The sequence below is a fragment of the Nyctereutes procyonoides genome, unplaced genomic scaffold (genome assembly GCF_905146905.1).
Source record: "Nyctereutes procyonoides isolate TBG_1078 unplaced genomic scaffold, NYPRO_anot_genome, whole genome shotgun sequence".
NCBI lineage: Eukaryota > Metazoa > Chordata > Mammalia > Carnivora > Canidae > Nyctereutes > Nyctereutes procyonoides.
This window is the reverse complement of record NW_026575082.1, coordinates 35740092-35753177: the sequence shown is the minus strand read 5'-3', so window position 1 is coordinate 35753177 and position 13086 is coordinate 35740092. Positions and strand designations below refer to the sequence as shown.

Genomic DNA, 13086 nt, shown 5'->3' with positions numbered 1-13086 from the left:
AAAGACCATTATTTAGCCAGAGAATCTCTTCCATGAAAAGTCTGGATATGCTTACCACACTGCAGTGACTCATCCGAGCCATCTCCACAGTCATCATCATGGTCACAAACAAATTGCTTGGGGATGCACATTTTATTATGACACATGAAAGCATTTTCATCACATGTATTATTGGGAGCTAAGAAAGATATCACAAAGAATAAAGTTAGATGAGTCCCTATTTTACTTTTCCCCATGTGAGGAGTTTGGGGAATGTATGTTGTTATACTCAATAATTCATAGTTATTTAGAAGAAGAAAAGTTTGCTCAATATTCTATACATAATATTTATCAACTACATATAAATTCATAATATATATTAACATATACCAAATATATGAATGTAATTCAAAGTTTCAGTATTAATACATTCAACAATTCCAGAGTGACCCTAAAATTTCAGGACATTTAGCAATCTGTAAGTTTGCTGAGGGATGGATTCAAACATTCACATGTGATAAAAAGAAAAAACAACACTCAACTGTAATAATGTGGCTGGATTTTTTTCTCTCCTCATTCCTTTACTAATATTAGTAAAGTGATAAAAAAATTAAAACCTCGCTTCCTTGTGAAAAATGGAACTGAAAAGACTACCAAGTGCTAATGCTTATGATGAAGTGAAAAGAAAGCATCAAAAGAGCTTAGAAAGTTATTGTCTCTAAGATGAAAATAAAACTTCTGGGTTAAATTAAAATCTATGGTGTGATAAGCCCAAGCATTAAGCACCACATCAAATTAGGGATATCTATCCAGAAAATGGAATATCGATTCTTTCGGAATCCTGAGCCATGACAATAGTGCTGTAGCAAAGGTCCTAACCAAGGGGGAGAACGGTTGACCAAAAAAGTCCAATAACTTTCAGCAAAAGTTCAAAAGCTGGTAACTTGTGCAGAGTGAATTAATGTCAATATTCACAGAACAATATGCATGGAAGCACAGTGGTTTGAAGAGATCATTTTCAACTACCTTGTCTTGTTTAATGGATAAATGCTATGGTAGGACTCAAGGTTTGGGGTATTTTGAATGTAAAAAAATCTTCTATATAATGGATGTTACTAAACTTATTGTGGTAATCAGTGCACAATATTGCATATACCAGATCATTATGTTGTACACCTAGAACTAACACAATGCTATATGTCAATTATATCTCAGTCTTAAGTAAAAAAGGACTCAGATACATGCCATTATAGGATACTAGAAAGGGGAAGGCTTTGCAAAGGGTCACTCTGCTACTTATTATTTGTATCCTAAGGAAGGTATTTACCTTCTTGCTGCATCTGTTTCTTTATCTGTTTAATGTGGATAATAAAACCTATCTGATAAACTTCTTGCAGGAACTAGATAAGGTATATGAAGCAGCTCAGCTCATTTCAGGAACTCAATAAATTCCAGGATGCTACTTAAATTCCTATCTGTGTAACAATTATTTTTGGCAGATCCTCAAAAACATTTCACTGAGATACTTTGGGAACTCAATAATGCAAATAAAAGCACCTACCAAAATAATTGACATATAATGGGCACTTGAAAAAATTTACATGACTTCTAACCTCCTTCCATGTCTTAATAGGCACTTCCCTCTACATAGAACACCTCTCTCTTTTTTCTCTTTGTTCTTTATGACTCAATAACGTTATTTTTCTTGAAATCCTTCAGTGACACTTCTAGTGTTTTTTGTATATTATTTCTTTGTGATGACCTCGTATCATTTCTATATTTCATCTGTCACTTAAGGCATAATTATTCTTTTACAAGCCCTATTGGCTCCCTACCGCCAGACTTCCCTGTCTTGAAAAAAGGAAATCTATGCTTTCAAGTCCATAATGACTAAAATAGAGACATGACTAAGTAAAACAAAAAGGATTCCTTGGGTTTAATCAAGTGTAATTTATTTTCAACAAACTTATCTTCAAAAATGATGTGGAAGCCACGTAGGAGCTGCATTAAAAACTGCCCATTATAATCAAAGTAAAATGCAGTTACTAATAACTCCTCTAACTTTGAACTGTATGACAGCTTATATAACTCCAGTGAATTATGCCAATTCTAATACGTGAATTCTTTTTTTTTTTTTTTTTTTTTTTTTGAAACATAAGCAACAGAGGCTTATTTAGCATTAACGCTTTCAGGTCACTTGAGTACAATTTGTTGTATTTTAGCATAATTTACTTAATAGCACCCATGTGTTCCAAAAGTGCTAATATGCCTCCCAGAGTGTTAACTTGCTACAATAGCAACAGTATACTGGGACCATCTGGTCCCTGAATTGAGGCATAATCCTTTATTATGTAGCCCTCAGTAGCCCCATTGACCTTTACAGACACACAAATCAGTTTCAAGATCAAAGTGAATCATTCTACTATAGCATGAGTTCTGTGCTCATAGGCCTGCCTCAAAGTTTGTTCTTCCTTCTCCACTTAACTACCCCTTCCACCTCCACACACGCACACCTGCATACACACACATACGGTATGGCTTCAAATACAGTTGTAAAGACCCCAAGACGGGTGTTGGTGAGATAATTAGCAGAATTCACTTTAATGAGCAGAACTCACAGCACTGTTTCTGACAAATTGCTCATCTCAATAGAACCCCATGTGACCTTGGGACCTGCATTCAAATACTTGGCTCCTTCATTCTCTTGAGCAAGCAAAGGAATTTATCTAAATTTTTACCATTGAGCAATTCCGTGAAAATTTCCTGAGGTGACCAAGAGTCAGAGACTTAATAAATCGTCTGACCTCCTAAGGTGTTCCCCCAATCCCCTGGCTTCATTCAGCTATAGCCATACTATTTTTACCTGACCTAAGGGTTAATACCCTCTCCGTAGGACTAATAGGTGTTTACTGACCTTCTGATCAGTAGTTATTTGGGATCACATCAGCCATTTATAGAGTGTCCGTAATAGGCAATCTGAAAGCCTAAGCCTTTGTGGGGGTAGGGTCGGGGTTCTAGAAAAAAAAAATAACAAATCTCCCACAGTCACACACACACATCAGGAAGCTACATAACCTCAGAAGCGAAATGATGAATCTGGGTTCATCACAATGGTTTTAAAATGGGTAGTCTCCCCCTGCATGTTTGAAAAACTCTGAATAGCAGTTAGGTAGAGGGGTTGCTGGACTATTATGGTGACCACATGGCACCTGATGAATTCTGATACTACTTATGAGTCCAGGGATTGGGAAAGTGAGAGAAAATGTGATATGGTGAGTTATGCAAAAGCAACAGTCTGCCTTCCTTCACACAGAGCCCCACGTGTCCTACCACAGCCCGCTGTGGAGAGCTCATCACTTCCGTTAGGACAGTCCCTTTCACCATCACACAGCCAGTGTCGTGGCACACATGCGTGGGAGCCCTGGCAGCTGAACATGTCGACTGCACAGGTCGCAGCGCCTGAAACCCAAGGAAAGAATGCTATTAAGATCACTACACGTCTGCTGGGAAAGGCCTCAGGCTTATATTCCCTGTAGAGAGAAAGGAAACAGAAGAATGCTGCTGAAAAGGAAGAGATTATTGCTATCAAATCATCACACAGTATCCTTCTCCTAGAGATGTTTATGCATTTTCCTCTCGGATGCATTCCTTCCTAAATGCAGGTATTAGATGTCCTAAGGCTGCATGGCAGAAAATAATAAAGATCGTTTCTCCTTAGAAGATGTAACAAAGCATAGAAATGTCATAGAATTGGGAATAAATGATGATAAAATTTCTCAAAGACTGAACCTAAAAGGATAATAATAATAATGGCATTTTTATTACTTAATATATGCTAGGCACTTAATATATTTACTCATTTAATTCTTGCAAAAATCCCAACCAGGACTATTATTAGTGTCATTTCACTGTTAGGAAACTGAGGTTCACAGAAGCTGAATAGCGTGCAGAATGTCACAAGTTGCTCAGGATGCCACATATTGAGTTGGGGATCCAAAAACCCTTCTGATTCCTAAGCACCTTCTCTTAACAACTGAGGTCATGACTGTTACTCCCTACCTTGTGTTGTTGAAAAGAATAAATGTACACATGTTCCTTTTGTTTTTACACACTTAATAAATAGAATCTACTTTTTCTCTGCTCTGTAATTCAATGTTCCCCTTAGAGGCATGTTTTTCAAATGTATGCAGAAAAAAAATATATATATATATGCTTGCTGACTCTGATGATAAAGTTAAAGAGTCATAGGTGGTCCCTTTGTTTCTCCTTATATGGCTATAAGGCAATCATATGGAATAGAACAGGATTATTTCTCATGATGTTTTCCTAGCCTCCAGTACAGTTGTACATATGGAATACTTTGCTTATTTATAGAAAATACTTGTTGAGTGAATCAGTTACAAGACCCTGAGATCATGTTCTAAATTTTCTTTAACTTCATTTTCCTGTGAGCAAAAGCTACCTGTAGAATAGATGCTGAAACATGCATTGCTAGAATTAGTTTTTTAAATGCTAATATCTGCAGGAAGAAAATATGACTGAATAAAATGATGAGAGATATTTGGTTCCAAACATTTAAAGCAGTGACCAAAATGGTTTAATTATATAACCATTATCATATTTCTTTTCAGCTGTAGAGTTGTTATGAGCAGATAATGCCTTTTATTGCAATGCTTTCAATATGGATGGCAGCAGGGTGCCAAAATAAAACCCTTTGAGGATTTTTTCCACCATAAACATGACTGTCCTTGACATATACTTTAGCTTGGAGGACAGGATGGCAAGTGAATATAGAAAAGTCCTCCAGGTAATTCAGATTTTTTCATTGGATAGAGAATCTGTGCTAATAGGACGAGATTTAATATGATCTCTATTACTGGGGAGAAATCATAAAAATCTATTAAATAAATGTTGCTTTCATTTAAAAATGAATTTACCTGCTACCTATTATGTCTTTAATACCTTCTATAATAGAATTACATTCCTACAGAATTTATTTTTATACTATTCCTTATTATGATCTATCTTTTCAAGCTTGCTATAAGAATATAAAGTGTCACTTTCACTATTATGCTCTCAATTAGTGCTTTAATTTCCATAATATTTTTGTTATTTAGCTTGGGATTTTTACAAACTGCATTCTCTTTTGGTAAGGAAGTTTTGCTGCTTCCTTTTCTACTTTCTTATTATCACCCCAATTTATTCTCAGGGTAAGCATAATAGATATAACATCAATTTGGCTGTTGAGAAATTTAATTCTGTATGACCTTGGAGAAGACTGGTGTCTGAGTTTCACTATTTGTAAAATGAGGGGTATGACTAGATAATTACTAAGATACCTCAAGCTATAAAATGGCATAAAGCTCTTTGCAGCTAATTTTCTGGCTCCCCTGATAGTATTTAACAGATTCTGTATTAAGAGCATGCCAAAACATCATAGTCAATTGGAAAGAAAATGGGCCAAAGAAAAAACTCATGGCTTCATTCCATAGTTACCCCTGCCATCTGGAGACACATTGCCTTCCTCAGGGAAATGAATCCCAAGAAAGGAAGAAGACAAGCTGAAAGATTTCTACCAGATACATCCTGTGCACCTGCTCAGACCTAATTTTTTTTTCAGACATAATATTTGATTGGTTAGAGTCACCATCCCATTTAGGAAGCATTCAAGAAATCTGAATTCGGGTCTTAGCCTTGTCATCACTGACAGATTCACTGGGTGACCTCAGGCAATTTGTTAACTTCTTTGAGTTTCTCTTTTTTCATCTGTCAAATGATGAAGGTGGACCAGAGGCAATTCTTTTTTTTTTTTTTTAAGCTTTTATTTATTTATGAGCGAGAGAGAGCACAAGCAGGAGGAGCAGCAGGCAGGGGGCTGAGGGACAAGCAAGATCCTCATGGAGCTAGGAGCACGATGATCCCAGAATCCTGAGATCATGAGCTGAGCCAAAGCAGACGTTTAACTGACTGAGCCACCCAGGAGCCCAGATGACGATTTTCAAAATGAGATCCTCAGATTTCCAAGTCAGAACCATTCTTGTGCTTCTTAAGAAAGGTTGTGTTTACAGCCCACATTAGAGTATTTGAAGGTGTAGATTAAGAATCTACATTTTTAACAAACTTCTAAGAAGGATCTTTTGTGCACTAGAGAGAAGAACCACTGAAATAAATTATTTATAAAATTCCTTTCCAATTCTAGTATATTAAATTCAGTTCATTGAATGATACTGAGTCGAAAGCAGTTTTTTTTTTTTTTATGTGCCACCAGGTTGGTAGTTAGCATGTAAAACACAGCCTGTAATTAAATGAAATAGACTGTTTTGATAACAAGTAAACATGTCCATTACCATTTTAATTCTTAAAAAAAATTATCAGGACTCTGATAGATGTAGATGTGGCCATAATACTGAAAAATAAGGGAGAGAGCAGGAGAAATAGAACAAAAGAGAAGGGAAATAAATTAATTTATATTGTGTACATGAGTCATGTTAGATGACCACTATAGTTACATAAAGGAGTTCTTTTTTGTATCCTCTTAATAAGTAAGGAAAATACAGATGTAGGAGGATTCAACTCTGGTTTCAGGGTCTTTATATCTTCTACTATATTGTATCCACTCAGGAAGGACAGAAGTATCAATTGAGCCATTTAATATAGGGTTAAACAAAGGGTCAAAAAGCAAGATGATTTTAAAGACTGGAAACATGTTCAACCCATCCATCCTAAGTAGGTAATTATTTTGTTAAAATCAAAGAAAATTAATAGCAAAGAGAAACAAAAGAGTTAAAAGTGACCAGCTAGACAATACAATTGATTATTGATTTCTTTTTCCTTTCAGAGCTTTTTGATAGTCATCTATTTTTATCCGTTGTATAACTAAGTTGTTTCAGCTGTGTAAATAAAAAGTAGATTTGGGGTGGCTTAAATACCAGAAAATAAATTGCCTACTTTCAGAGGACACTTCCAATTTTATATTATTTACAGAGAACTTCAGTTTGGCTTGAGTAGTATAAAATCCTATCTATCTGTCTCCATGGTAGTGACCTAAAAAGCAGGCCACAACTACTGAAATTTAAAAGTGGTGTTAAGTATACTTAACTCTGTACATGTACCTTATCCTATGACTCAGATCCTTTTCCCTCTAAAATAGGGTAGAATAACAGCTATGAAACAGTGCTAATATAATGACTAAATATTTTATGCCTATAAATGCAAACACATATAGAAATAGATCAGAAAGATAGACAAATAGGCATGTAAATAAATTAATAGAATTCCTGGCTATTTGTCATAAATTTATACAGATTGGACCACCTCCTCTTTTACCTCTTAAAATTTTAAGTTAATAATTCCATTTAAGCTATTTGTTTAATGTTTATGATTGTTTAAAAACAATTACATTGGCTTTGTAGTTGACATGTAGTAGGACACTCAAACTCTAATCCTATAAAGCTGTTTTTTGAAGTACATTTTAAAATTATATACAATAGCCCCCTTTTTTACTTCCTATAATTCAGTAATAATAATCACCAAAATACATATATATACAAATGCAAATAGCATGTGTGGCTTGTGGCAGTATAAATCAGGATATTTTGAAGGGTACTTTATTCATATCAAAGGCTATGAAAAATGTTTGATCATTTGATGCAAGTAATCCCAATCATTCAGATCTAGGCTAAAGAAGAATTTGAAGACTAAAAAAGTAAAATTAACAAATACAATCATTGTGTGAATATTCAGAAAACATTCTAAAAATTGAATAACTGTGTATATAAAAATAATAGAATAATAGGTTGTCATTAAAATCATAAATCCAGCTAGATAGAAATGTAAAGCTAAATTTAACACAGTAGAAAACAGGGTTTTATATATGACATAAAATACTAGTGCATATATATCATATGCCTCAAACTTGAGAACAAAAAAGAAAACTCACCGCAAATGCTATCACTTTCATCTAATCCATCCCCGCAATCATCCTCTCCATCACAGATCCAATGTTTAGATATACATTTTTGTGCAGAACAAGCAAATTGGTTCCAAGAACAAGAAGAATCTAGAAAACAAACAAAAATGTTTGTTTTAGATGAAAAAGAAAAAAAAATATAATTTGAGACTGTCTTTGGACAGATCTGACAATGAGAAAGTCTTTCCTTAGACTCTGCTAAAATAAATTGTCCTATGATAAAACAAGCCAAATTCTTCTTCTCCTATGACAGCTCTGTGAAATTTTGACAACAGCCTGTGTATTCCCTCTCAGCGGCCAGGTTATGCAATATTTTGCCTCCCACAGAATTTTCACAGGGTTTGACTTTGAGCTACTCATTACGCTAGCCACTCTCCCCTAAATATATTCCAGGGTGTCATTTAAAAACAAAGCAAACCAAGACAAAAAAACACAACATCTGGTGCACAGATATAAAACAAATATTCCAAGTGTGGTCTAGTCATTCCTTCTAATTTTTAATTGCTTTTTGGAGAAATAGAGAAAAAAATGTGTCATAGGCAAAATTACAATATGATATATTCACCAGCATATATATTTGTTTTTAATGATGGGGTGACTAAGGAGGTTTTAGCTTGATGACAAGTCACCAGATTCACATCCATACATACTAAACACTTAGATATTTTTACTTCTTTTGAGGACACTAAAGTCTGACTAATAATAATCCAAAATCATTAGGTGACTTTTATTTTATTACCAAATTATTCATTATAATAATGTATTCTATTTAATTCCAAGGTGAGGTTTATGATTGTTCTCCTCCACCCTCAGCCTATCCCTCCACTCAGAATCACCAGACAAGATCCAAAAATCAAATCTTTCCAAATTCAACTATTCCAAATGTAAATTGTAATAAAAATAAGCATTTAGATTTTGATGCTATAGACTACTTTAAACCCTTGTATCTTAATTTAAAATATTCACTTAGATAACTTGTAAAGAGAGAAGTTTAGAAAAACTAAAGACTGGAAAAAATGAAACTAAAGAAAATACAACCATCTAATGGCTTCCTGTCCAGATACTATGAATCTACATAAACTATTTGTAAAGTTCTCTGTTAATCCTGTTCACAATCTGGCTCTAATGTAAAGATATATTGCATCTTAATCAAACAAAATGCACCTTCATATTTCAAGATGACATTTACTTTTAGAGGAGTCTGACATTTCTTAGAGGATCCATTTTTAATCTTTTCTTCTATTTTGTCTATTCACTATAGTGTATGTTATTTGTGTTAAATGAAAATAGTGAATATATGCTTTCTTTCCCTATAGGAAATTTCTTTGCCCTAGAAATTACAAAAGCCATAAATTCTATAAAATAAATTTTAAAAATCTGTCTTGCCTTGCCAAGTAAAATGAATGTACACACACACAGAAATTAGGAGGCAGGTGGTGAAAGACGAGAGTTTGAGGAAATACAAGTTTAAGTACTATTTAAAGCTAAACATATAATTAACAGAAACATTTAGAATAATTTTAGTCAATAATAAGTAGGGAGCTAAATCCGTATTTTTCATTGCAGAAAGTAAATATATTAACATTTTAAGTTAATAGGTCTGAAAATAAAGGTACATCATTTAGACTGATGAAGGTAACCACTAACAAAAGCAGGAAAAGTTGAAAGAAAAGTCTGGGGCAGGATACTTATTCCTCATTTCAAGTATTCTGCTCTATGTTAATTTTTGTATTATCTAATAAAAATGATAATTGTTAAAATTAATTAGTAATGTTTTATATAAAAACCCTATGTAAGAAAACACTGGCATATGAATAATAATATGACATATAGAATAACATATAATGTCTCACCACAGTGGAATTCATCAAGTCCATCCTCACAATCTTTCTGACCATCACATATCCAGGTATTCAAAATGCATCTTCCACTAGGACAACCAAAATAATTTTCTTCACATTTGTGTTTGTTTTGAACTGTGATAAAATACAAAATGTAATGTCAATGAATTAATCTTAGACTTCCACAATATAGGTAGATAATAAAACAGTAATATTCCTTAACTGGAAGATATAAATAAGAATACTTGAATTAAAAAAAGGGCCAACAACATGCACATGAGAAAATGCTCTGCATCACTTGCCATCAGGGAAATACAAATCAAAACCACAATGAGATACCACCTCACACCAGTGAGAATGGGGAAAATTAACAAGGCAGGAAACCACAAATGTTGGAGAGGATGCGGAGAAAAGGGAACCCTCTTGCACTGCTGGTGGGAATGTGACCTGGTACAGCCTCTCTGGAAAACTGTGTGGAGGTTCCTCAAACAGTTACAAATAGACCTGCCCTACGACCCAGCAATTGCACTGTTGGGGATTTACCCCAAAGATTCAGATGCAATGAAACGCCGGGACACCTGCACCCCGATGTTTATAGCAGCAATGTCCACAATAGCCAAACTGTGGAAGGAGCCTCGGTGTCCATCGAAAGATGAATGGATAAAGAAGATGTGGTCTATGTATACAATGGAATATTACTCAGCCATTAGAAACGACAAATACCCACCATTTGCTTCAACGTGGATGGAACTGGAGGGTATTATGCTGAGTGAAGTAAGTCAATCGGAGAAGGACAAACAGCGTATGTTCTCATTCATTTGGGGAATATAAATAATAGTGAAAGGGAATATAAGGGAAGGGAGAAGAAATGTGTGGGAAATATCAGAAAGGGAGACAGAACATAAAGACTCCTAACTCTGGGAAACGAACTAGGGGTGGTGGAAGGGGAGGAGGGAAGGGGGTGTGGGTGAATGGGTGACGGGCACTGAGGGGGGCACTTGATGGGATGAGCACTGGGTGTTATTCTGTATGTTGGTAAATCGAACACCAATAAAAAATAAATTTATTATTTAAAAAAAAGGCCAAGATGGTCTCTTCAAGAGGGTCAAGGTCATGAAAACCAAGGAAAAGCTAAAAGAAACAAACAAACAAAAAACAACAAAAAACCTGGCACAGACCAGAGGAGACAAGGAAGACATGATAATCAAATCTGATCTAGGATTGGATCCTGGATCTGAAGGAAGATACTAATGAAAAAACTTGTTAAATCCAAATAATGTGGATTCACATTAAGATAAATTAAATAAAATAACTGAGGTAATTATAAAGTGAATGAGCCTAAGGCCAAAGAAGCATCTTTGGTGGAAAATGCCTGTAATTCTATATTCGTAAAAATAAATAACATAAAAAGATTAAAGGATTTTTACTGAGAAAGTGTGGGCATGGTGCTCCTACTGTCCTATAATCTGAGCATGCTTTGAGGAGGTTTATACAAGCATTCTTTATTTTAAAAAGAAAGACAACTTATAATAGAATCTCTAGAACTGTTAATCATGAGAAATATCATGAGAATCATATGTATTTGTATGTAAAATTATTTTATATATATTTTTTAGATTGTAAGTTTTGCATTATTCTGACTTCTAAGGCTGCATATAAAATATTAGATTTTTCTCAACTGAATGTCATCAGTTCCCTTGCACCATCAGGTTTACATAGTTTTAGACTGACTGGCCCAGAGCCAGTTTGGAAGCAAATTTTAGAGTATCTATATCACACTATAATAATCCATTCACACTGTAATAATCACACAACAATAATCCATTGTAGCTGTATTAAGATAATTATTTCATTATATCTTTTCAACTGTCAACTTTGTATATTAAAAATGAAAGTAAAATTTTTGACAAAATTCACCACAAAACCCAAAAGTCCTGACTGATTTATGTCTTACTTTTTCTTAGGACTAGCCTCAATACAAACTAAGGTATTTAGACTGACCCACTACTGGCTTTCTGTCTATCTACCTGTCTTATTAGTTTACATGAGCTCCCCTTTCTTCTTCATTATAATCACAATTCTTTATTTAAAAGTTATCTTAAATAACTAAATTAACAAATCAATAATTTAATAACTAAATTTAATAGTATAATTTAACTAAATAATAATTTAGTTAATAGTTAATAGTATAATTACTATTATATAACTGTTAGTTAATTATATAATTATAATTAACTAATAGTTAATTTAGTTAATAGTATAATTTAAATAATAAATTAAAAGTTATTTATTTAAAAGTTAACTTTTAAAATAAATTATTAATATTAAAAATATACAGACCACAGTCATTATATTATTATGTATAATATATTATATTAATATAATATATAATATTATATGTGATATATAATGTTTTTATATATATGTAAGTTTAATGGGTATCCGTTATATGTTACCTTCATATTAATTTTTAAAATTAACTACAGCTACTGTGAGGTACATAATTGTTGTAGAAAGAACAATGGATTAAGAATCTAGACACTCAGGCTCCATGAGTCTAAATCTATGTTACTATATTTCTTTTAAAATATTTTATTTTAAAATTTTTTTGATTTTTATTTATTCATGATAGTCACACAGGGAGAGAGAGAGAGAGAGAGAGGCAGAGACATAGGCAGAGGGAGAAGCAGGCTCCATGCACCGGGAGCCCGATGTGGGATTCGATCCCAGGTCTCCAGGATCGCGCCCTGGGCCAAAGGCAGGCGCCAAACTGCTGCGCCACCCAGGGATCACAAAATATTTTATTTAATTAGAAATATAATGTGGAAGAGTTGTGGTGAGCCACAGTCCCCAGTGTATATAAAAATTCTTCATAAAGCCAGAAAAGTCCTTGAGTTCCTTCTACAATGCAGCTAGCCTTTCAAATACAAAACGAACAAAACTGGTATCATAGAATGTTACACACTGTTGAGCACAAAAACAAGAAATAAATAAAAGGAATCTGCTATTGCCCAATTAGGTGATAGATTACGAATTAAAAATATAGGTTTTTTCACAGTAGATTGTGTGCACGTGTTTATGCTGCTGTATAGAATATCTACGAATATAATTTCTTAAAATATTTCAAAAAATCATTATATGTCAACTAAACATGGAAAAAGTGAGTGGAGCAGTAGGATAAGGAGAAAGAAATATAGTATGAGGACACATTTAATAGTTTCCTATAAATAATATCTACTTCCAGTCACAGTAATTTAACACTCTTATTTTCTTTTTTTTTTCAATTGTTTTCTGAAA

The 13086-nt window shown here is 33.8% G+C and overlaps 1 protein-coding gene across 1 annotated transcript in view; it reads right to left on the bottom strand.

Moving 5' to 3' along the window:
* Positions 1 to 13086, bottom strand: part of LOC129514645 (low-density lipoprotein receptor-related protein 1B) — a 1831349-nt gene that overhangs the window by 247622 nt on the left and 1570641 nt on the right. Inside the window, exons 50-53 of the mRNA XM_055333402.1 lie at positions 9802 to 9924; positions 7919 to 8038; positions 3310 to 3438; positions 56 to 178 (exon numbers count right to left, since the gene is read on the bottom strand). Of these exons, the coding sequence (XP_055189377.1) occupies positions 56 to 178; positions 3310 to 3438; positions 7919 to 8038; positions 9802 to 9924 (495 nt within the window). The remainder of the gene's footprint in view (positions 1 to 55; positions 179 to 3309; positions 3439 to 7918; positions 8039 to 9801; positions 9925 to 13086) is intronic.